The sequence below is a fragment of the Oncorhynchus mykiss genome, chromosome 6, assembly GCF_013265735.2.
Source record: "Oncorhynchus mykiss isolate Arlee chromosome 6, USDA_OmykA_1.1, whole genome shotgun sequence".
NCBI lineage: Eukaryota > Metazoa > Chordata > Actinopteri > Salmoniformes > Salmonidae > Oncorhynchus > Oncorhynchus mykiss.
Window position 1 is genome coordinate 70,613,619 of NC_048570.1, and position 24,528 is coordinate 70,638,146.

At 41.5% G+C, this 24,528-nt stretch overlaps 2 protein-coding genes across 7 annotated transcripts in view; one reads left to right on the forward strand and one right to left on the reverse strand.

The window, feature by feature from the left end:
- The first annotated feature begins 1,857 nt into the window (after window positions 1-1,857).
- cmc2 (C-x(9)-C motif containing 2) lies at window positions 1,858-7,892 on the forward strand. Of its 6 annotated transcripts, none has more exons than XM_021604952.2 (5): window positions 1,858-2,222; window positions 2,717-2,783; window positions 2,929-2,999; window positions 7,232-7,303; window positions 7,435-7,892. In XM_021604952.2, exons 2-5 carry the CDS (start codon window positions 2,747-2,749, stop codon window positions 7,516-7,518), a joined length of 264 nt encoding a protein of 87 aa, XP_021460627.1. In that variant the 5' UTR covers window positions 1,858-2,222; window positions 2,717-2,746; the 3' UTR covers window positions 7,519-7,892.
- Window positions 7,893-10,209: 2,317 nt separating this feature from the next.
- The window catches only part of LOC110526488 (chromodomain Y-like protein 2), a 42,386-nt gene continuing 28,067 nt past the window's right edge, over window positions 10,210-24,528 (reverse strand). Inside the window, exons 4-7 of the mRNA XM_021607497.2 lie at window positions 16,226-16,398; window positions 14,264-14,474; window positions 13,997-14,140; window positions 10,210-13,536 (exon numbers count right to left, since the gene is read on the reverse strand). Coding sequence (XP_021463172.1) covers window positions 13,378-13,536; window positions 13,997-14,140; window positions 14,264-14,474; window positions 16,226-16,398 — 687 coding nt within the window. The 3' untranslated portion in view covers window positions 10,210-13,377. The remainder of the gene's footprint in view (window positions 13,537-13,996; window positions 14,141-14,263; window positions 14,475-16,225; window positions 16,399-24,528) is intronic.

Sequence of the window (24,528 nt, forward strand, 5' to 3'; positions counted from 1 at the left end):
ATCTGGTGGCCAGAACCAAGGCCTGTATGACAGAACCCAGTCTGTTAAACAGGCAATAGAGACCATAGAAACTGAATTCAAAGCACTGCAATATGACATTATGAATCCCCCCCAGGGCAATTTAGAAAGCATCCTTGCCTGGTTTAAAAGAGGCTTATCCTTTGAAGTCATGCCGGTCACAAAGACATAAGGGGTCTGAAGATGATGGACAACATATGTGGGTTTAAGGTGGTTAGGCTTTGTGAAGTTGTCCCCCCAGGCAACACGTATCCATATGGCCTCATCTGTGTGTTTCTTTATTTTAATAGACACCTTGGAAGGAAAGACAAACACAGGCATTGACAGAGATGGCACACGCAAACACAGCAATTGAGGGACATTACAAGCCAATGTCCATTTTAATGAATGTTAGTTCTGTCTTTTCTACCAAGCATATAAAAGCTGGAAATCATACATACATGGCTGATGAGCTCTGTGAGGTTGGCCTTGAACTGTTCCTTGAACTGTGTCAGTTCAATGGATGGTGCATCCTCTGTGAAGAAAAATATACTTGAAATTAACAGTAATGCTGATTAGGATACCTTTAATACCTTGGAACTCTAATATTGATTAAGGTCCACTTTCAAAAGGAACTTTGTGAGTGTCAGTGAAAGCACCAGATACTAAATGTTGAGCATGGTATTAGAGACTTTAATTTACCCTCTGCATCAAGGAGCTGGAAGCCATGCCACATTCCCTGGTTTGGATTCTCAATGATATCTGGAAAGCATTGGTGAAATGTATTATCTATTACTGACAACTAAGTAGACCATTAGCTACTGAGGGGGGAATTAGTTCATTCACACTGTCAGATAACACTTACAGATCATTTCGAGTTCTGTGATGTGTTTCACTGTCAAGCCCTTCTCCTGGGAAAGATACAAGTAGAGTGTATCAGAAAGGTTGAAAGTATAACAAAAAAAGGACTACAGTTAAACTGTTACACTAGATTAAGTGAACAAGTTAGCTAAAGAGAACATCACATCCATCACTAGAAAGCTACTTAGATAGGCAACGTTAACTATATAGTCAAGCAGCTACATCTACCTCACAGAGAGCCAGTAGATGTTCCGTCAACACCCATTTTGGTTGTGTGAAGTTCAGCGAATGCAGGTCCGCATTTGATAGATGAGCCCACTTGCCAAGCATTGTCTGGAGCATTTGATAAGGGATTCGTCGTATCAGACGTTGTAATAAAAGCTTTGTAGAGCCACCCATGCTTAAAATGTTTGTTTTAACCAAGTAAACTCTTAAAACGCATTAGATAGTAAGCTAACAGCAGACACGCAAATACAAAACAAACCGCCAAACGAGAGTCAACCAATCGGAATTATTTGGTGGGTCGCACTTCCTGTTTCGTAATTTCCCCCGCAAATAACGTTTACCACATATTCACACGCTTTAGAGATGTTTAGAGGTTATATGGGGTTAAATGGGGTTTAATATTGTCCTAAATTATACAACAAATGTGTAAAAACAAAATAAATAGAAAACTGAGATCTGGGATTTTGTTTCGTAAAAATGTATTCTTCTTTCCACTGCCACATGCGAAGGCGCCGTCTGCTGGAGAGGCATAGATGCACAGCGTTTAGGATTAATTACGTTTGATGATATAGCTATCTATAATGCATACATACTACAATCGTACATAAATATGTAATAAAATGTGTTTTATGTTCCAGTCGTGCAATGACTGGAGTTATTTGCTGTGTGCCCGTTGAGGGAGTGCCCGCCCACATGTGATCAACAATTAATGTGATTGGTCCATCATCCAACGGTAGCAGGTGTTGATTTGCTACTGTAATGTCAATCAGATTATCATTTTCCACAGAGTTTACTGTCTTTGCTGTTACGAAAGAGTGAGAGACGTGTAGCTAGCTAGCATGTTACCAGCATGTCCTCCTTTGATCAAATACATTACTAGGTTTACAATTTAATGTTATGTCAAAATTGTTAAACACATTTTTCAAGCTGTGTACAGTAGCTAGTTAGATGTAAATACATCGACAGTAACCTGGCAGTAATAGGAGTTAAAACAAGGGGTTGAAAGAACGTTGCATTTGCCCTTAAGTGGTATGTCTCGCTAATAGGCATTGGCAGCTAGCTACATTTTGTCAACTTGCTATCTACGATATATTCTATTCCTGGAAGATAGACATCTCAATGATATCCCAACTGAACTGGTAATATCTTTATTCGACTAGCTACCTTATTCGATTCACAGCTTTTAAGGTAATTCCAGTCTATTTTGGTAGCTACCGTACTAGCTACCAGTCTGAGTTGCACTGTAGCTAGAACAGTCTGTAACTAACTAGCATCATTTAATTTCACAACTTGGCCCCTTTGCTGCATACACATGAGTCTATTTCAACCGGTCTCTGAATATGTAACAAAGTCCATCTCCATACAACCACAACTTTATGACTGTTTATAACAACGCTGCCAACTGCTAGCCTACTTGTTACAGTAGAGGCTGAAATCACTTTTCGGCAATCACAGCTTTGAGATTAATCAGGATGAAAGGATGGGCTTGTATGACAATTGCCACTCCTCATTGTGTCTGGTACTCTGTCCTTCATTAACCCACACAGGCAATGCTATCCATGTCTTTACCTAGACTTCTATTAGTTTTAACCTGCCCACCTGTGTTTTACACCTGTTTTCTCTTTCATTGCAGGTAAGTGTAAACAGAAAACGGATCATCCCCATGAGTTTGCAGGATGGAGAGGGACTGGGTGGATGGAGTATCCTTTAGAGTAGACACACATAACAGAAACCCAAATAGTCAAATAGTAATTTTCAGCATACATTGTAGTCACAAACATGGTTGGTATTGTTTGTCTTCCAGTATTGTTGGAGTGGTAAGCCCTTAACTCAGAATGCACTCTGATCTGTCGCCTCACCTGCACACGGATGAGTGCAACATACTGATAAACCTGCTGAAGCAGTGCCACACGGAGGTAAGATATTGTATACTTGCCTGAGAACCATAGACTGGGTCGTTACATGTCATTTCAGCAAGCCTTTACACCCACCATCTCAGATTGTTCAGAAATAGTTTCTAACCAGATAAGATTAGCATTCCTGAAACATTATTTTGTTGAAATGTATTTTGATTTCTGAGAAATTAAGCTCATTGATTGGTCCTGAATTGGCACTTTTAATTTATAAGATTTACATAATATTCAACAAATATAGTACCCAACATCCGATTTGAATCAAACTTCTTCCTACCATTGCATAAGGCATAAGGAATCCAAGAAAATGGTCAAAAGCCACTCACGGACCCACCACACCCCAGGCCAATCCCACCCCAACAACCAGTATACAGTATCAGTTTTCTGTGTCTCAGTGGTAGTATGGACCTGTGAGGCTTGGAGTATTGCTTCTTCACCCTTTGTATTGTATTCTCTGGGAATCAGGTGATGGTTTTTGCCCCGTTTAGAGAAGTTATCCAGTGAATAATTATTTACCATACATTAGTGTGAAAGTACCAGGTTTCCCCCACTAGATGCCGCTGTTCCTGCTACTGCCACCACACACTTATCCATTTTGCTGGTCTCTTGTGGTTCTTATCAAAGGCCCAGTGCAGTCAAATATGTGCTTTTCCTGTGTTTTATTTATATTTCCAATTAAATAATAATGAAAATAATGAAATAATGATCATGCCCTTTTAGTGTAAGAGCTTTTTGAAAAGACTGCCTAATATTTCAGCTTGTTTTGGTGGTATGGAGTTTTAAGAAAGAGTTCCAAAACTCTCTGCCAGTAACAGCTAGTTTTCAGGTGTGTGTGTGGCGGGGGGGTCTAAGTGTCTCCCTCCCACTTAGACCACTTCCAGACAGTCCTAGCTAAATTCTTCCTTGAGAAGTTGCTTTTTGCTAAGAAGCTATTTTTGTTTCATTTTGACAATTTTAATGGAAAACAAACACAGTAAGTTGCTTAATTGGTACCCAGAAGTTATTTGATATTGATGTAAAAACGGCTGTATTGGGACCTTTAAGTTATTAACGTTTGTTTATCCCATGTGTAACTCTATGTTGTTGTTTTTGTCGCACTGCTTTGCTTTATCTTGACCAGGTTGCAGTTGTAAATGAGAACTTATTCTCAACTGGCCTACCTGGTTAAATAAAGGTGAAATATAAAAAAATATAAAAATGGATCACAACGTTTTCTTTGAAACTTAGGGTTGAAAAACAATAACTTTTGCTCATGTTGAAAATAAATAGTGTGGTCAAGCCAGTCCTCCATGAAAGCAATTCAGTTCGTTCTTTTAACAACCTATTGTTTCAACCCAACTCAAATCAAATGTATTTATATAGCCCTTCTTACATCAGCTGATATCTCAAAGTGCTGTACAGAAAGCCAGCCTAAAACCTCAAACAGCAAGCAATGCAGGTGTAGAAGCACAGTGGCTAGGAAAACTCCCTAGAAAGGCCAAAACCTAGGAAGAAACCTAGAGAGGAACCAGGCTATGAGGGTTGGCCAGTCCTCTTCTGGCTGTGCCGGGTGGAGATTATAACAGAACATGGCCAAGATTTTCAAATGTTCATAGATGACCAGCATGGTGAAATAATAATAATCACAGTAGTTGTCGAGGGTGCAACAAGTCCGCACCTCAGGAGTAAATGTCAGTTGGCTTTTCATAGCCGATCATTAAGAGTATCTCTACCCCTCCTGCTGTCTCTAGAGAGTTGAAAACAGCAGGTCTGGGACAGGTAGCACGTCCGGTGAACAGGTCAGGGTTCCATACTCGCAGGCAGAACAGTTGAAACTGGAGCAGCAGCACGGCCAGGTGCACTGGGGACAGCAAGGAGTCATCATGCCAGGTAGTCCTGAGGCATAGTCCTAGGGCTCAGGTCCTCTGAGAGAGAGAGAGAAAGAAAGAGAGAATTAGAGAGAGCATACTTAAATTCACACAGGACACCGGATAAGACAGGAGAAGTACTCCAGATATAACAGACTGACACTAGCCCCCCGACACATAAACTACTGCAGCATAAATACTGGAGGCTAAGACAGGAGGGGTCAGGAGACTCTCCATGAATAGTCCAACAAATGGCAGCTTTCTGAGAGGGCTATCCGTATGTAGCAATTACCAAATGAACACTTTTCCTACAAGTCCAAAACTTGGGCTAGTAACTAAAATGTTATGACAACCCTAATAAAATAATACAATTATAAACCATTGCATGGTATTCCATGTTTTTCAATAAAATTATTAGAAAACATCTCTGTATGTAGTGTGATTAGTGACATGTACCATTAAACCCAACCCAATACCATTGCCAATGCAAAAACACTATACAGTGTGTGTTTGGGACTTTTACCATTGAAACAGTTAGAACTGCTATAGCCTAATGGTTTGCTTGTTCGCCAGGAATGGCCTAACTAGCCCAGACCTTTTTTGAAGGGAATAAATCACACACACAGAGGTGCCATTTCCTGGACACAAATTAAGCCTAAGAGAAGGACAAACGGAATTGCTTTCATGGAGGACTGGCTTTAATTGTGAGGATGACCATACAATTTATTTCCATCATGAGCAAAAGATATTGGTTTTCTACCCAAAGTTGCAAAGAAAACGTTGTGATATTTAATAAACACAAGAGACCAGCAAAATGGATAAAAAGTGGTGGCAGTAGCAGAAACAGCAGCATCTAGTAGGCAATACTGGTACTTTCACACTCATTTATGGTAAATAACATCACAGGGAATACATTACAAAGGATGAAGAAGCAAAACTCCCAAGCAGCAGCTCCATACTACTTGTCAGACATTTTATTTTTATTTGACCTTTATTTAACTTGGCAAGTCAGTTAAGAACAAATTGTTATTTTGAATGACTGCCTAGGAACAGTGGGTAAACTGCCTTGTTCAGCGGCAGAACGACAGATTTTTACCTTGTCAGCTCAGGGATTCAATCTTGCAACCTTTCGGTTACTAGTCCAACACTCTAACCTCTAGGCTACCTACATAGAGTACTGTATCCTAGTTGTTGGGGTGGGATTGGTGTGGAGGTCTGGGTGGCTTTTGATAATTTTGTTGTATTTCTCATGCTAGGAAGAATTATGGTCCAAATCAGAAGTTAGGTATTATACTGAACAAAATATAAAAACGTAACAATTTAAACGATTTTACAGTTAAAGTTCATATAAGGAAATCATTCAATTGAAATAAATTAATTGGGCCCCGATCTATGTATTTCACCTGACTTGGCAGGGCCACAGCCATGGGTGCCACACCTACTGGGGAGCCAGGCCCAGCCATTCAGAATGAATTTTTCACCACAAAAGGGCTTTATTACAGACAGAAATACTCCTCAGTTTCATCAGCTCTCCAGATGGCTGGTTTCAGACGATGCCGCTGGCGAAGAAGCCTGGGATGGTGTGGTTACACGTGGTCTGCGTTTGTGAGGCTGGTTTGACATACTACCAAATTCTCTAAAATGACATTGGAGGCAGCTTATGGTAGAGAAATGAAGATTGAATTCTCTGGCAACAGCTTTGGTGGACATTCCTGCAACCTGCATGTCAATTGCACATAGCCTCAAAACTTGACATCTGTGGCATTGTGTTGTGTGACAAAACTGCACATTTTAGTGGCCATTTATTGTCCCCAGCACAAGGCACACCTGTGTAATGATCATGCTGTTTAATCAGCTTCTTGATATGCAACACCTGTCAGGTGGATGGATTATCATGCCTAAGGAGAAATTCTCACTAACAGGATGTAAACAAATTTGTGCAAAAATATGCTTTTTATGCATATGGAGATTTCAGTGATCTTTTATTTCACCTCATGAAACATGGGACCACCACTTTACACCTTGCGTTTATATTTTTGTCTTATTAAAGATTATATGAATCCTAGAAATTAAAATGGCCAATTAGGGTGCAATCAATTACCTTAATTTCTCAGCGATCAAATTATATTTCAACAAAGTAATGTTTCAGGAGTGTTAATCTAATATGTTTAACTACAGAAACAATTTCAGAACAATCTGAGATGGTGGGTGTAAAAATCCTAGGTGGAACGACTCAACAGCGTCTAAGAACATGTCCCACATAGACCTCCACCTGAAAGATCTACTGTATTGCTCTACACTGTAGCTGTTCTAAACTAATGTGTAGGAGCAGTCAAGTATAGCTACACTCTTACCCGTCAAAAACATGTTGTAATGTCTCATCCTCAGCACAATGTCAAGAAGTTCTTTGGCCATTGCAATGATATGGACCGTGCCATGAGAGCTTGTTTGAAGGACGAGGTGAGGACTACCAGCAATTTGGTTTTAATTCAAAAGGGATGCCTCACCAGATGACTACTATTGTCATATTTCATTGATGGGAGCACTTCGGTATTTTCAACAATGTGTGTGTTTCTCTTTCTGACCAACAGCGAATTGCAAAGAGGGAGAAAAGCAAACAGCATGCTAAAGAGATGAGACAGAGGCTGAAAGACGGCCCTAAGGAAGACTTCTGAATGGCAGTAGACTGAGCCGATGCTCTAGGAAGGGCCACAGGAACTGGGTATTGGAGGACTTACTGGGGCCTACCATGAGATGCCTACCTTACTGCCTGGACATCTGGCCACAAGAGGTCTCTCATAATGTCGGTTTCAGTATGTGTGTTAAATAGTGTTTGGTGGATGATCAGTTCGCTACTCAGGGATCAGAGCTCATATGGGGGGGGTCTGTTTTCGAGGACTGCTACCCAACCCCCTGCAATCATGGTTGATTGCATATTTAAAGTACTTAACAAAATAATTGTTTTAAATTGTCTGCGTTTCTGACTGGGGAATGGCAATGATGATTGAACACTGGATTTCTATTGAATAAAGTGTATCAAAACACAGAATTGCCTTGTTATTTTCATATGGGTCGTCAGCAGATGCTTTACTTATATGTGAAAGCTCCAAGCTCACAGGACATTTCATTCATTTACAAATGTGTCAGTGCCATATTCACAGCCTTATTCTGTTAAGGCTAGGTTTGATTTCAAGGTTTTACTGCTAACCTACAAAGCATTACATGGTCTTGTTCCTACATATCTTTCCAATTTGGTCCTGCCGTACATACCTACACGTACGCTACGGTCACAAGACGCAGGCCTCCTTACTGTCCCTAGAATTTCTAAGCAAGCAGCTGGAAGCAGGGCTTTCTCCTATAGAGCTCCATTTCTATGGAATGGTCTGTATCCATGTGAGAGACGCAGACTCGGTCTCAACCTTTAAGTCTTTATTGAAGACTCATCTCTTCAGTAGGTCCTATGATTGAGTGTAGTCTGGCCCAGGGGTGGGAAGGTGAACGGAAAGGCACTGGAGAGACGAACCGCCCTTGCTGTCTCAACCTGGCCGGTTCCCCTCTCTCCACTGGGATTCTCTGCATCTAACCCTATTACGGAGGCTGAGTCACTGGCTTACCGGTGCTCTTCCATGCCATCCCTAGGAGGGGTGCGTCACTTGAGTGGCTTAAGTCACTGACGTGATCTTTCTGTCCGGGTTGGCGCCCCCTTGGCCTTGTCTCAGGGTAGTAGGTTGGTGGTTGAAGATTTCCCATAGTGGTGTGGGGGCTGTGCTTTGGCAAAGTGGGTGGGGTTATATCCTGCCTGTTTGGCCCTGTCCGGAGGTATCGTCAGACACGGTCACAGTGCCTTCCGACTCCTCCTGTCTCAGCTTCCAGTATTTATGCTGCAATAGTTTGTGTCGGGGGGCTAGGGTCAGTCTGTTATATCTGGAGTATTTCTCCTGTCTTATCCAGTGTCCTGTGTGAATTTAAGTATGCTCCCTCTAATACTCTCTCTTCTCTCGGAAGACCTCAGCCCTAGGACCATGCCTCAGAACTACCTGGCCTGATGACTCCTTGCTGTCCCCAGTCCATCAGGTCATGCTGCTGCTCCATGCTACTGACCTGTTCACCGGACGTGCTACCTTGTCCCAGACCTTCTGTTTTGGACTCTCTCTACCGCACCTGCTGTCTCTAACTCTGAATGATCGGGTATGAAATCCAACTGACATTTACTCCTGAGGTGCTGACCTGTTGCACCCTCTACAACCACTGTGATTATTATTATTTGACACTGCTGGTCATCTATGAACATTTTAACATCTTGGCCATGTTCTGTTATAATCTCCACCCGGCACAGCCAGAAGAGGACTTGGCCACCCCTCAGAGCCTGGTTCCTCTCTAGGATTCTTCCTAGGTTCTGGCCTTTCTAGGGAGTTTTTCCTAGCCACCGTGCTTCTACACCTGCATTGCTTGCTGTTTGGGGTTTTAGGCTGGGTTTTTGTACAGGCACTTTGTGACATCAGCTGATGTAAAAATGGCTTTATAAATACATTTGATCGATTGATTGATTCACTCAAGTCCTCATCGGATGATTGTTCATATCCAGCTTCCATTCATCCTGAACAATCCACTGTATTTGTTACCACAGTAAGTAAATAAGGCCCTTTTCAAAGCAGGCTGTTTTGACTCACCTGAGGCCTATTCTCAGCTGTGGTCGATTGTTATTGGTCTGGCACTTCAGTCAAACGAATAGTCTGGCTCCCACCCAGTGTGTGTGTGTGTGTGTCAGAACACAGAGGGGAAGCATCTGGACATCCATAAGGTCAGTGGATCTTCCAGAGAAACATAATACAATGACCATCTATACAGCAGTTAGCACTAGGAATAACATGCACTTTGTAAATGTTAAGTGATCATCATCTTAGTTATGCAGAATGAAACGCTACAGAGACACAGCCATGGTTGGTATTGCCTAAATCCTGAATGCATTCCACTAGGTAATTGTGTGGAACATTGTAATATTTTATTCAGAGCAAACATCCCCCCTCCTTTTCCTGTCTGGATGACTCACAGCAGTTTAGCATTAGGCCTCCAGTCATTTCTGGAAAGCAGAGTGACGGTGAAAAGAATGCTGAAGAGGGTTATAGTGAGAGTGCCATAGAGGAGCAACCCATTCATGTTTATTTTATGTGGTGTGTTTCAATGGAGAGGAGCCTAAGGACAGATGGATGCTCTTTTAGTTTGTATTTATCTGATCCAAATGATGTGTGCTTTTATCCAAACACGGACATTGATACTATACAAATGCAGCGAACAAAAATAAAGTTTGTAGGAGTGATGACTAAGTAGGAACAAAAGTTTTTAAAACACACAACAAAAACACCATGTTTAAATTAATGTCATAGTTTATTCAAAGCAGCTCGACCCCCAAACTCTCACAACGTATGGATACAGCATCCTACTGACAAAAGATACAGCTTCTAAGGCACCCCGAGGTGTGATTTTAGACGAGAGAAAGGAGTAGAAACTCAACATGTAATAGGTTTGTAAATGCTTGGAAGATGCATAGAAACATCATATGGTGATGATAGGAGTTTACAAACTAAACCTAAACACATGGCTTACAGGGCCGGTCATCATTTTCAAGGATAAGTCCTCAACAAATGAATTATAACGGTTTTACTTCAAATGATTCATTCAAACACAATGTTACTCTATTTGGGTCCTGGGAGAGCAGCCTGGTCTCAGACTATACATAACAAAGTAAATGTAAACTGAGATACAAATTTGTATGATATGTTACGTTTGGTATGGTTAGATAAGACAGATGTTTACTTCAGGCAAAAATGAGTTGGTGTGGGGTGGATGGGTTGGTGTATAACATGAACGTCTAGCAACCTAAAGGTTGTGAGTTCAAATCTCATCACGACCAAGTTTAGCATTTTAGCTAATTAGTAACTTTTCCTCTACTTGCTACTTTTTAGCTAGTTTGCAACTACTTGGCATGTTAGCTAACCCTTCCCAAACTTTAATACTAACCCCTAACCTCAGCTAATGTTAGCCAGCTAGCTAATGTTAACCACCTAGCTAGAATTCGGAACATATACGTTTAGCAAATCGTACTATTTTGTACATTTTGCAAATTCGTAACATATCATACGAACGGTTGATGGACATCCACAAATGAATACATACCATACAGAAGTAACATAGCATACTAAATGGAGTGTATGGGTTTACGTACATAATAAGACAAAATACTCTTGAGACCAGGTTGGGGAGAGGTACAGGCAAAACTCTAATCTTGAATATATTAATATACATTTAATCTTACACTATACTTTAGCAATATACTGATCAACACACAAATAATACATCAATTAGGGAAATTCAGGGAAAGTGTTATTCAAATATAATTGGGAATGGTTGATTAGAAATTGATAGAGCTTTGATTTGTCAGAGCTGTTAATAGCAATATTACTTTAAATGTTTCAAAGTTTGGCATAAAGTGGTTATCAACAGCCTTTAAAAATAATTATGCTACATGTAACCATGTTTTTGGTGTGTGTTTGTTGTGTCACCACTATCACACAGGGCAGATCTAGGGAAAAAAGCAATTTGGATCTGGAACAGAAGATAAGAGCGAAAGAGATGCCTCTGGGGAAAGGGAAACATTATGGCACTGCAGCCCCAAGGGGAACTTGAGCACTAACTTAAAATAAATACAAATAATAATTGTGCAAGATTTCTAACATTGCTTACTATGGCAATAGAAAACATACCCTGAAATGTAAAGTATTTTGACAGGCAACACACGTATCTACAATATTGTACATGCATATAGTTACACCATATAACACCTACATGGTGCATATATGTATACAACTGCAAAAACCCACCACTTCCTGAATGATACAAAACAATTTCCACAAAACTACATTTCATTATTGGGTAAACCAAAAATAGATATCCATACATACAATATATGTAGATATACATTTCCCATTTCCTGAAGCCATTATCACATGCAGGTATTATCTGCTTCAGCTGCACTACTACTGCATCTTCACAACACAGACAGCCAACAGACAAAAAGTGCAGTGATTACTCTGGGACAAAACATCTTTCTGTGGTTACAAAAATACACAATGTCTCACTAATAACCGATTGCAAGGTAATATCAAAATAATTATCTGTCCAAATATCATAGCTAAACTCTTCACAATGTAATATACATGCCTATATAATCAACGGGGTATCAAACCCTGGTCGTCTTCACGATTCAAGACTGCAGTAGCCCACTGAGCTAAAGGCCGGGCATTAGCTCTGGGAGCTAAAAGAAGTCTTCAGGTCTCAGGCAAGGTTAGTCAACACAGAAGAGTAGTTAAGCAAACCCCTCCCGCTACACCTTTACACTGTAATACACGTCATATATGTACCTTGATGATAATGATGACGCTGCACTTGTTGCTGCTGATATAATAACGATGACATATGTCTCACCCTCATTCTCTCTTTCCTCCCTTTCCCAGGGAGAGGTCTCCTTTTGATCTATCGACAGTCTCCACATTCTAATGAAAAGATGGAATCAGACAGCTCTGGTTCTCTATGGGAGTGCTGGTCGTGGTCAAAGAGGGCCCTTCTATATATATTCACATTCAATCAGAGGTCAAACACACCCTTACTGACAAACCAAATACAAGCAATTGAATAAACACTTCCAAAAGAGCATCGCAAAATGGTCTATATAAATCCAGAAAGAGTTCACTGCCCATTCACAGTGACTTCCCACTTATGGGTGTGTATCATTGGGCATGACCTACCTCTAACTCTTCCCCAGTGGCCCTCCTATTACACCACACCTAATTCAATGGACAGGTTTCACTTCAATTATTATTTACTTCTTTGGCCAGGGTTACTGCATTGTAAGGTGAGAAGATATATGTTCCACTTTGACCTCAAGCATAGCTTTGATTTTCACTACACCTCAGAGCCCAGGAGGACACTTCACCTCAAAACAGAAAGACTAAAGCAAGATACAAAAAAAAAAAAACACAGCAGACTAATAGAAAATATATACACATGGTATGCTTTTTTTGTATTTAGGATCAAACCTAAATACATTTTCAAATAAATAATTGAACAATGACAGCCATCAGATGAGCTCTTTTGCCTCCACACACTCCCACAACATTCTGCTGCTGTGTATCCGTTTCCTGAAGAGCCTTGTTCACGGTCACTGGACTCCCAGTAGGCCATTATGAATGCAGAATGAATCCTCTCCAGAAGTTGATGCTTTGTTCATCTTACAGGCAGGGACGTTGAGGGATGACCAAAGTAAAACAAACATTGATTGTGGTGCTCTGCAGGCCCAGATGTTGACGAGAGGAGATAAGGCCTCGGAGACTGGCAAACTACGCTCTGCTGGTTGTTAAAGAAGACTGTTGGTAATTGAAGATCAAAGCCATATATCTTCAGGGATGTTGCTCAGTATGTAACTGAAGACCAGATCTCGTGGCCCATAGATAGTTCTGCAGCTGTGTGGAGGTGAGAGGTCAGTTATCATACACCTTGTTCTGCAGGTAGCTGAAGAGCGCCTCCAGTCCCTTGGTGGAGCACCACAGCTGTTTGAGCATCTGACACTCTTTCTCATTCACTTCCTCCAGAACCGACTTCAGGATGCTCCGCACCAGGCATTTAGACTCTTCCAGAACCTTCCACACACAGGGTCAAACAGAGAGTAAGAGGCAGCCTGCTTCATAGATTGAGGCCCTTCATTTTTACACACTTGATCTGGCAGCATATATATATATATTTCCCTTTTCACTTATTTGTGGTTTCTGTTTGTGGTGGGGCGGCAGGGTAGTCTAGTGGTTAGAGCGTTGGACTAGTAACCGGAAGGTTGCAAGTTCAAACCCCCGAGCTGACAAGGTACAAATCTGTCGTTCTGCCCTTGAACAGGCAGTTAACCCACTGTTCCTAGGCCGTCATTGAAAATAAGAATTTGTTCTTAACTGACTTGCCTAGTTAAATAAAGGTAAAATAAAATAAAAATAAAATGATCTAAGAGTTATATTTAATTTATAGACCAATGCTCCTGGCAGGCTCCTAGCTCAAGGCCTGGGATATAGCATTTCAGCTCAACATGACTATCTCTATGTCAGAAAAGCCTACCATAGCACTGCAGGTGGACATCTCCTTCACGCGCAGCATCACTTCCTGGTTGAACGTGGTTGGCCAGAATACCTGTGACACCAGGCCCCGGCTGCAGGCTTCCTGTGCCGTGAGCTTCCTCCCGCAGAACAGCATCTCATTGGTCTGTCAGGGTGAGAGGCGGGGACAAGGTAATATAGATGTAAAACTTTGAATAATTAGTTGAATCGTGTTTTACTGCAGGGTTTGAAGAAAAATCTGCACAGGGGACCAGGCAACCAGACTCACCAGAGCCACTCCCAGGATCTGGGGGAAGGTGTAGGAGGAGCAGCCAGAGGGGGTGAGGCGGAGGGCGGCACAGGGCGTTTGGAACCAGGCCCGTTCACTGGCCCACACCACGTCACATAGAGGCAGGATAGCGGCCCCCAGGCCCAGGGCAGGCCCGTTGATGGCCACCACGATGGGCTTCTTAAAGTGGATAAACGCCAGCACAAAGTCTCTGGGAGAGGAGACACAAAACAGTGATTATAAACTATACAGTACAATATGACTGTGTCTTTGTGCTTATTCGTGCATATCCTGCTTTAGGCGAATCAGGGCAAGCAGACTTAGTTTAACCTCTCAAGGGTACATGGGATGCTAACGTCCCACCTGACCAACATCCAGTGAAAGTGCAGGGCGCCAAATTCAAATAACAGAAATTTCATAATTAAAATTCCTCAAACATGTGTTATACACCATTTTAAAGATACACTTGTTGTTAATCCCACCACAGTGTCCAATTTCAAAAAGGCTTTACGACAAAAGCACACCATGCGATTATGTTAGGTCAGTACCTAGTCACAATAAAACACAGCCATTTTTCCAGCCAAAGAGAGGAGACACAAAAAGCAGAAAGAGATAAAATGTATCACTAACCTTTGATGATCTTCATCAGATGGCACTCATAGGACTTCATGTTACACAATACATGTATGTTTTGTTCGATAAAGTTCATATTTATATCCAAAAATCTCATTTTACATTGGCGCGTTGTTATGTTTTGACTCCAAAACATCCGGTGAAAGTGCAGAGAGCCACGTCAATTTACAGAAATACTCATCATAAATGTTGATGAAAATACAACTTATGCATGGAACTAAATATATACTTCTCCTTAATGAAACTGCTGTGTCAGATTTCAAAAAAGCTTTACGGGAAAAAGCACACCATGGAATAATCTGAGTACAGCGCTCAGAGACCAAAACAAGCAACACAGATACCCGCCATGTTATGGAGTCAACAAAAGTCAGAAATAGCATTATAAATATTCACTTACCTTTGATGATCTTCATCAGAATGCACTCCCAGGAATCCCAGTTCCACAATAAATGTTAGTTTTGTTTGATAAAGTCCATCATTTATGTCCAAATACCTCCTTTTTGTTTGCGCATTTAGTACAGTAATCCAAATGTGCAAGCACTAGGTCCAGACAAAGTCAAAAAGGTTATATTACAGTTCGTAGAAACATGTCAAACGATGTATATAATCAATCTTTAGGATGTTTTCATCAGAAATCTTCAATAATGTTTCAACCAGAGAATTCCTTTGTCTTTAGAAATGAAAGGGAATGGAGCTAACTCATGGCCGCACACCTGACTGAGCCAATGGCCTTCTGGCAGACCCATGACTCAATCAACTCTCATTCTCTCCCACTTCACAGTAGAAGCCTGCAACAAGGTTCTAAAGACTGTTGACATCTAGTGGAAGCCTTAGGAAGTGCAATATGACCCCACAGACACTGTATATTGGATAGGCTAAGACTTGAAAACCTACAAACCTCAGACTTCTCACTTCCTGGTTGGATTTTTTCTATCCAAATCTACTAATAATATGCATATCCTAGCATCTGGGCCTGAGTAGCAGGCAGTTTACTCTGAGCAAGCTTTTCATCCGGACGTGAAAATACTGCCCCCTACCCCGAAGAAGTTAAAGTATGAAAAATAATTGGTCTTGGTAAGACATCTCATTAAGATCAAATATCTTTAAATAAGATAATTTATCTTACCCACTTGTATCAAGCCTTTTTTAGGTTAAAAAGATAGACCTTGGTAAGACGTCAAGTAAATGCACTAACGGTAAGAGATGTCTAGGTAAGTGTGCATGTGTGCTGTGTTCTCTGTTCCTGCTGTAGCCTTCTTTAGGTGGATAATTGCAATCGTGTGTTACTTCCGCGCGTGTGTGTGGCTATAGCTTATGTTCCTCTCTTACCGTACAGCGTCAGCAATGCGGCTGCTCTCTTTCCTGCGGTCTGTGGAGAGGCGTCCTATCAGGTAGGACGGGTCCAGGCCACTGCAGAAGATACTCCCCACAGCACTGAGCAGCAACAGCTTACTGTCATCAGCTGCTGCGTTCCCCAGAGCCCGACACACCTCCTTCATTATCTACACACACACAGAGAGACAGAGAGAGAAGATTGAACTATCAGATCAGAGCCCTGCTGTACATTACCCCCATGATCTACAGACAAGATAAGAGTGTACGCACTACAGGCAATGCAAGCGTAGCTGTGGGATACCTTTATCAAAAGCTAGAGACAGGTAAAACAGGTTATACAGTTGATGTCGGAAGTTAACATACTTTGAGCCATTAAAACTTGTTTTTCAACCACTCTCATCAACAAACTACAGTTTTGGCAAGTTGGTTAGGACATCTACTTTGTGCATGACACAAGTCATTTTTCCAACAATTGTTTACAGACAGATTATTTCACTGAATCACAATTCCAGTGGGCCAGAAATGTGCATACAGCTTGGAAAATTCCAGAAAATGGCATGGCTTTAGAAGCTTCTGATTGACTTCTAATTGACATAATTTGAGTCAATTGGAGGTGTACCTGAGGATGTATTTCAAGGCCTACCTTCAAACTCAGTGCCTCTTTGCTTGACATCATGGGAAAATCAAAAGAAGTCAGCCAAGACCTCAGCATTTTTTTTTGTAGACGTCCACAAGTCTGGTTCATTCTTGGGAGCAATTTACAAATGCCTGGAGGTACCACGTTCATCTGTACAAACAATAGTACGCAAGTATAAACACCATGGGACCACGCAGCCGTCATACCGTTCAGGAAGGAGACGCGGTCTGTCTCCTAGAGATGAACGTACTTTGGTGTGAAAAGTGCAAATCAATCCCAGAACAACAGCAAAGGACCTTGTGAAGATGCTGGAGGAAACCGGTACAAAAGTATCTATACCCACAGTAAAACGAGTCCTATATCAACATAACCTGAAAGGCCGCTCAGCAAGGAAGAAGCCACTGCTCCAAAACTGCCATAAAAAAGCCAGACCACGGTTTCCAACTGCACATGGGGAGAAAGATCATACTTTTTGGAGAAATGTCCTCTGGACTGATGAAACAAAAATAGAATTGTTGGGCCATAATGACCATCGTTATGTTTGGAGTGAAAAGGGGAAGGTTTGCAAGTCGAAGAACACCATCCCAACCGTGAAGCACAGGGGTGGCAGCATCGTGTTGTGGGGGTGCTTTGCAGCAAGTGGGACTGGTGCACTTCACAAAATAGATGGCATCATGAGGAGGAAAAAGTTGTGGATATATTGAAGCAACATCTCAAGACGTCAATCAGGAAGTTAAAGCTTGGTTGCAAATGGGTCTTCCAAATGGACAATGACCCCAAGCATACTTCCAAAGTTGTGGCAAAATGGCTTAGGGACAACAAAGTCAAGGTATCACAAAGCCCTGACCTCAATCCTATAGAATATTTTTGGGCAAAACTGAAAAAGCGTGTACGAGCAAGGAGGCCGACAAACCTAATTCAGCTACACTAGCTATGTCAGGAGGAATGGGCCAAAATTCAAGTTAAACAATTTAAAAGGCAATGCTACCAAATACTATTTGTGTATGTAAACTTCTGACCCACTGGGAATTTGATGAAAGAAATAAAAGCTGAAATAAATAAATAATTATCTTATTATTATGACATTTCACATTCTTAAAATAAAGTGGTGATCCTAACTGACCTAAGACAGGGAATGTTTACCAGGATTAAATGTCAGGAATTGTGAAAAACTGAGTTGAAATGTATTTGGCTAAGGTGTATGTAAACTTCCAACTTAACTGTATCTAACTGAGCAATCAGATCAATATGTAATGAACAAAAATAAAAACGCAACATGCAACAATTTCAAAGATTTTACTGAGTTACAGTTCATATATGGAAAATCAGTCAATTGAAATAAATTAATTAGGCCCTAATCTATGGATTTCACATGACTGGGAATACAGATATGCATTGGTTGGTCACAGACACTTTAAAACCTCTCTAGGGTATGTGGGACGCTCCCACCTGGCCAACATCCGGTAAAATTGCAGAGCGTCAAATTCAAAATACAGGAATACACATAATAAGCATTCATAAAATATACAAGTGTTATACATCGGCTTAACCTCTCTGGGATATGTGGGACGGTAGCGTCCCACCTCGCCAACAGCCGGTGAAAGTGCAGGGCGCCAAAACAAAACTAAAATCTAATATTCCTCAAGCATACAAGTATTTTACACAATTTTAAAATATACAATTCTCATAATCCCGCCACAGTGTCTGATTTCAAAAATGCTTTAGCGCGAAAGCACCACTAATGATTATGTTAGGTCACCACCAACTCACAGAAAAACAGCCATTTTTCCAGCCAAAGAGAGGAGTCACAAAAAGCAAAGAGATACAATTAAATCACTAACCTTTGATGATCTTCATCAGATGACACTCATAGGACTTCATGTTACATATTTATATCAAAAGATCTCATTTTACATTGGCGCGTTACTTTCAGTAGTTCTAAAACATGCAGTGATTGTGCAGAGCCACATCAATTCACAGAAATACTCATCATAAATTTAGATGAAAATACAAGTGTTATCCATGGAACTAGAGATATCCCTCTCCTTAATGCAACCGCTGTGTCAGATTTCAAAAAAACTTTACGGAAAAAGCAAACCATGCAATAATCTGAGTACAGCGTTCAGACAACAAAGCAGCCAAAAAGATATCCGCCATATTGTGTAGTCAACATTAGTCAGAAATAGCATTATCAATATTCACTTACCTTTGATGATCTTCATCAGAATGCACTCCCAGGAATCCCAGTTCCACTATAAAATGTTGATTTCATCGATAAAGTTAATCATTTATGTCCAAATAGGTTATTTTGTTAGCGCGTTTGGTAAACAAATCCAAACGCGCGTTCAGGTCCAGCCGAACGTCGGATGAAAAGTTCAAAAAGTTATATTACAGCCCGTAGAAACTTGTCAAACTAAGTATAGTATCAATCTTTAGGATGTTTTTATCATAAATCTTAAGTAACGTTCCAACCGGAGAATTCCTATGTCTGTAGAAAAGCAATGGAACGAGAGCTAACTCTCTCGTGACTGCGCCTCAGAGCCTGTGGCACTCTGCCAGACACCTGGCTCAATCAACTCTCATTCGCTTACTCTGGGCACCTTATTCATCCAAGCTACTCAATACTGCACCCCTGTCACCAATCCAGCCGCTGTATCAGATTTCAAAAGGGCTTTACGGTGAAAACATACCATGCGATTATCTGAGGACAGCGCCCCTTGTAAAAAAGCAAACAAACATTTACCAGCCAATTAGAGGAGTCAATAAAGTCAGAAATAGCGATAACATGAATGACTTACCTTGGATGATCTTCATATGGTTGCACTCACAAAACTCCCATTTACACAGCAAATGTTTGTTTTGTTCGATAAAGTCCCTCTATGTCCCAAAAACCCATTTTGTTCAGTAATCCAATGGCTCCAAGGCGGTCACAACATGCAGGCGAATACATACTAAAAGCACCGGTAAAGTTTGTTGAAACATGTCAAACAATGTTTATAATTAATCCTCAGGTTGTTTATGGTCTATATAATCAATACTATTTAAACCGAACAATACCGTTTTCAATAGAAAGGAAAAAGAAACAAACGGCACGCTCACGGGAGTGCGCTGAATCAGGTCTGCAAAGTTATTCTGTCCTCTGACCAAAATGGCTGTTTACTCGTTTTTCAAAATAAAATCCTGAAACCATGTCTAAAGACTTGACATCTAGTGGAAGCCATAGGAACTGCAATCTGATTCCTAACCCATTGGATTCTCTATAGGCATTGAGTTGAAAAACAGCCAGATGAAAATAATTCCACTTCCTGGATGGATTTTTTGCAGGTTTTCGCCTGCCATATCAGTTCTGTTATACTCACAGACATTTTTAACAGTTTTGGAAACTTTAGAGTGTTTTCTATCCAAATCTACCAATTATATGCATATCCTAGCTTCTGGGCCTGAGTAACAGGCAGTTTACTTTGGGCACGCTTTTCATCCAGAGGTGAAAATTATCATGCTGAAACATGAGGTGATGGTGGCGGATGACTGGCACGACAAATGGGCCTCAGGTTCTTGTCACGCTAACTCAGTGCATTCAAATTGCCATCGATAAAATGCAATGGTGTTTGTTTGGCCGTAGCTTATGCCTGCTTATACCATAACCCCACCGTCACAATGAAACACTCTGTTCACAATATCACATCAGCAACCCACTCGCCCACAAGTCGCCGTGGCCTGCAGTTGTGAGGCCGGTTTATCTAAAATTATGTTGGAGGTGGCTTATGGTACATAATTGAACATTACATTCTCTAGCAACAGCTTTGGTGGACATTCCTGCAGTCAGCATGCCAATTGCACGCTCCCTCAAAACTTGACGTCTGTGGCATGTGTGACAAAACTGCACATTTTAGAGTGGCCTTTTATTGTCCCCAGCACAAGCCGCACCTGTGTAATAATTATTCCATTTAACCAGATTCTTGATATGCAACACCTATCAAGTGGATTAATTATCTTGGCAAAGGAGAAATACTCACTAACAGGAATGTAAACAAACGTGTGCACAACATTTGAGAGAAATAAGCATTTTGTGCGTATGGAACATTTCAGGGATCTTTTAATCAGATCATGAAACATGGCACCAACACTTTACACCTTGAGTTATATTTTTGTTCAGTGTAATTCTTCACACCTGCCCAATGAAACGGAGGCTACAGACAGAGCCATCAGTGCACATGGCTCTAGATCCCAGCATAAATATTCCCCTTAATGACATAGCAGCAATCAAACCTCCTCTATACAGTGCCTTCGGAAAGTATTCAGACCACTTCACTATTTCCACATTTTGTTAAGTTACAGCCTTATTCTAAAATTGATAAAATATTTGTTTCCCCTCAATCTACACACAATACGCCATAATGACAAAATAAAAAAAATACCTTATTTACATAAGTATTCAGAAACTTTGCTATGAGACTCGAAATTTAGTTCAGATGCATCCTGTTTCCATTCATCAACATTGAGATGTTTCTACAACTTGATTGGAGTCCACCTGGGGTAAATTCAATTGATTGGACATGATTCGGAAAGGCACACACCTGTCTACATAAGATCCCACAGTTGACAGAGCATGTCAGAGCAAAAACCAAGCCATGAGGTCGAAGGAATTGTCCGTAGAGCTCCGAGACAGGATTGTGTTGAAGCACAGGTCTGGGAAAGGGTACCGAAAATGTCTGGGGTTAGGGTTAGGGTTAGTGGCTTACATCATTCTTAAATGGAAGAAGTTTGGAACGACCAAGACTCTTCCTAGAGCTGGCTGCCTGGCCCAACTGAGCAATCGAGGGAGAAGGGCCTTGGTCAGGGAGGTGACCAAGAACCCGATGGTCACTGACAGAGCTCCAGAGTTCCTCTGTGGAGACTGGAGAACCTTCCAGAAAGACAACCATCTCTGCAGCACTCCACCAATCATGCCTTTATGGAGAGTGGCCAGACGAAAGCCACACCTCAGTAAAAGGCACATGACAGTTCGCTTGGAGTTTGCTAAAAAGGCACTTAAAGGATTCTCAGACCATGAGAAACAAGATTCTCTGGTCTGATGAAACCTAAGATTGAACTCTTTGGCCTGAATGCCAAGGGTCATTTCTGGAGAAAACCTGGCACCAGCTTTAAGGTGAAGTGTGGTGGCAGCATCATGCTGTGGGGATGTTTTTTAGCGGCATGGACTGGGAGACCAGTCAGGATCGAGGGAAAGCTGAATGGAGAGATCCTTGATGAAAACCTGCTCCAGTGCGCTCAGGACCTCAGACTGGGGCGAAGGTTCACCTTCCAACAGGACAACGACCATGCATGAGTGGCTTCTGGACAAGTCTCAGAATGTCCGTGAGTGGCCCAGCCAGAGCCCGGACTTGAACTCGATCGAACATCTCTGGAGAGACCGGAAAATAGCTGTGCAGCAAGGCATTTAACCTGCCAGAGCTAGAGAGGATCTGCAGAGAACAATGTGAGAAACTCCCCAAATACAGGTGTGCCAATCTTGTTGCGTCATACCCAAAAAGACTCTAGGCTGTAATCGCTGCCAAAGGTGCTTCAACAAAGTACTGAGTAAAGGGTCTGAATACTTATGTAAAAGTCATATTTCAATTTATTTATACATTTTGCGGAAATGTCTAAAAACCTGTTTTTGCTTTGTCATTATGGGTTATTGTGTGTAGATTGACGGGGGGAAAAAACTATTTAATCCATTTTCAAATAAGGCTGTAAAGTAACAAAATATGGAATAAGTCAAGCGGTCTGAATATTTGTGAATGCACTGTATGTATCCTGATGATTCAACCCTCTACGCAAATCACTGCACAACCCTAAATAAAGAGTTGCAGTCAGCTTTAGAATGGGTGGCCAGTAATAAACTATTCCTGAACATCTCTAAAACTAAGAGCATTTTATGTGGTACAAATCATTCCCTAAGTTCTAGACCTCAGCTGAATCTGATAAAGAATAAACGGGGCTGTTGAGCAAGACTAAATTACTTGTTTTTTACCTTGGATTGTACACTGTCATGGTCAAAACATTTTGGTTCAATGGTTGTAAAGATGGGGAGAGGTCTGTCAGTGATAATGCAATGCTCTGCTTTTTTTTGACACCCCACTCCACAAAACTCGCCCTGCCGGCTCTAGTTTTATCTCATCTTCATTATTGCTCAGCCATATGGCCAGGTGCTGCAAAGAATGACCTAGAAAAACTGCAGCTGCCAGAACAGAGCGGCACATCTTGTTATTGACTGTAATCAGAGGGCTAATATCAATACTATGCATGCCAGTCTCTCTTGGCTAAAAGTAGAGGAGACTGACTGCAACACTTCTTTTTATAAGAAACACAATTGAAATATTCCTAATTGTTTGCATAGTCAACCTACACACTGCTCTGACACACACTTACCCCACCAGACATGCCACTCGGGGTCTTTTCACAGTCCCCAAATCCAGAACAAATGCAAGAAAACACACAGTATTATATAGAATCATGATTGCATGGAACTCCCTTCCATCTCAGGTTGCTCAAGTGAACAGCAAACCTGGTTTAAAAAAACAGATAAAGCAACATTTCACGACACAGCGCCTCTCACCTGTTTGACCTAGATATTGTGTGTGTATGTACTGATATGTAGGCTGTGTGTGATGTTTTAAATGTATGTAGTTCTGTCCTTGAGCTGTTCTGTCTATTAATGTCTTTATTATGGCACGTTTTGTTTGACCCCTGCTGCTTTCGCAACAGCTAATGGGGATCCTAATAAAATACCAATTCAAATCCCAAAGAAGTGGTTAGCTTGTATGAAGACTTGATTGAGGAAGGGCTGAAAGGGAGTTGTCACAAACAGAAATCATGAAAAACACTGCTTCATTAGATGTCAAAGGGGTTTCCTTTGTAACAGCTATAGTGAGTTCCCATTTCCAGTATTATTTCTTTCATAACTCCTATATCCCTCTGAGGGAGTTAAGTTGTACTAGCAGGAGGGTTACCTGCCTTTAGCGTGCTAACGCCGTGTGGATAGCTGGTGGATAGCTCTCTGTGGAGGGGTGCTTAGCCCTCTGACCTCAATCCACACAGACGCTGCATGGAGGGGAAAGACACACGACCCAGAAGCCAAGTCTGGGGCAGCACGCACGCACACACACACACACACACACACACACACACACACACACAGAGTGCAAAGACACACACAGTGCGTGTGGCCCGAACACAAAGACAAGCCCAGTGCGAACACACATGCACACCCACATACATGCACAACCACACGCAAAGGGCGCACAAGCACACGCTGACAAATTAACACACACGTATTGCATACACATGCATTTTGCTTTTACAATATATATGCATGGTTCACCTTTACACTATTCATTCTACATCGCACACACAGCTTTTGGCTGTCTGTCCCTGATGTGGTGTAGTTTTCCTTCTCAGGGAGCTGACATGTAACATGGTTCTAGTCCAATTTGTTGTGGATGCCCCCTGCTGCTTCCTGGAAATGGCTCCCAGGCAGGGCCTGTGTACAGGGCTGTCCTCTGAATGACACTGTTTGGCTGAAGTGTCTTCACCACCGCTACAGACAGCCTACCATGCCAGCCCCACCCCCTTCCAGTTGTGTCAGTATCACTCTCCTGCCCTGTTTGTCCCCAGG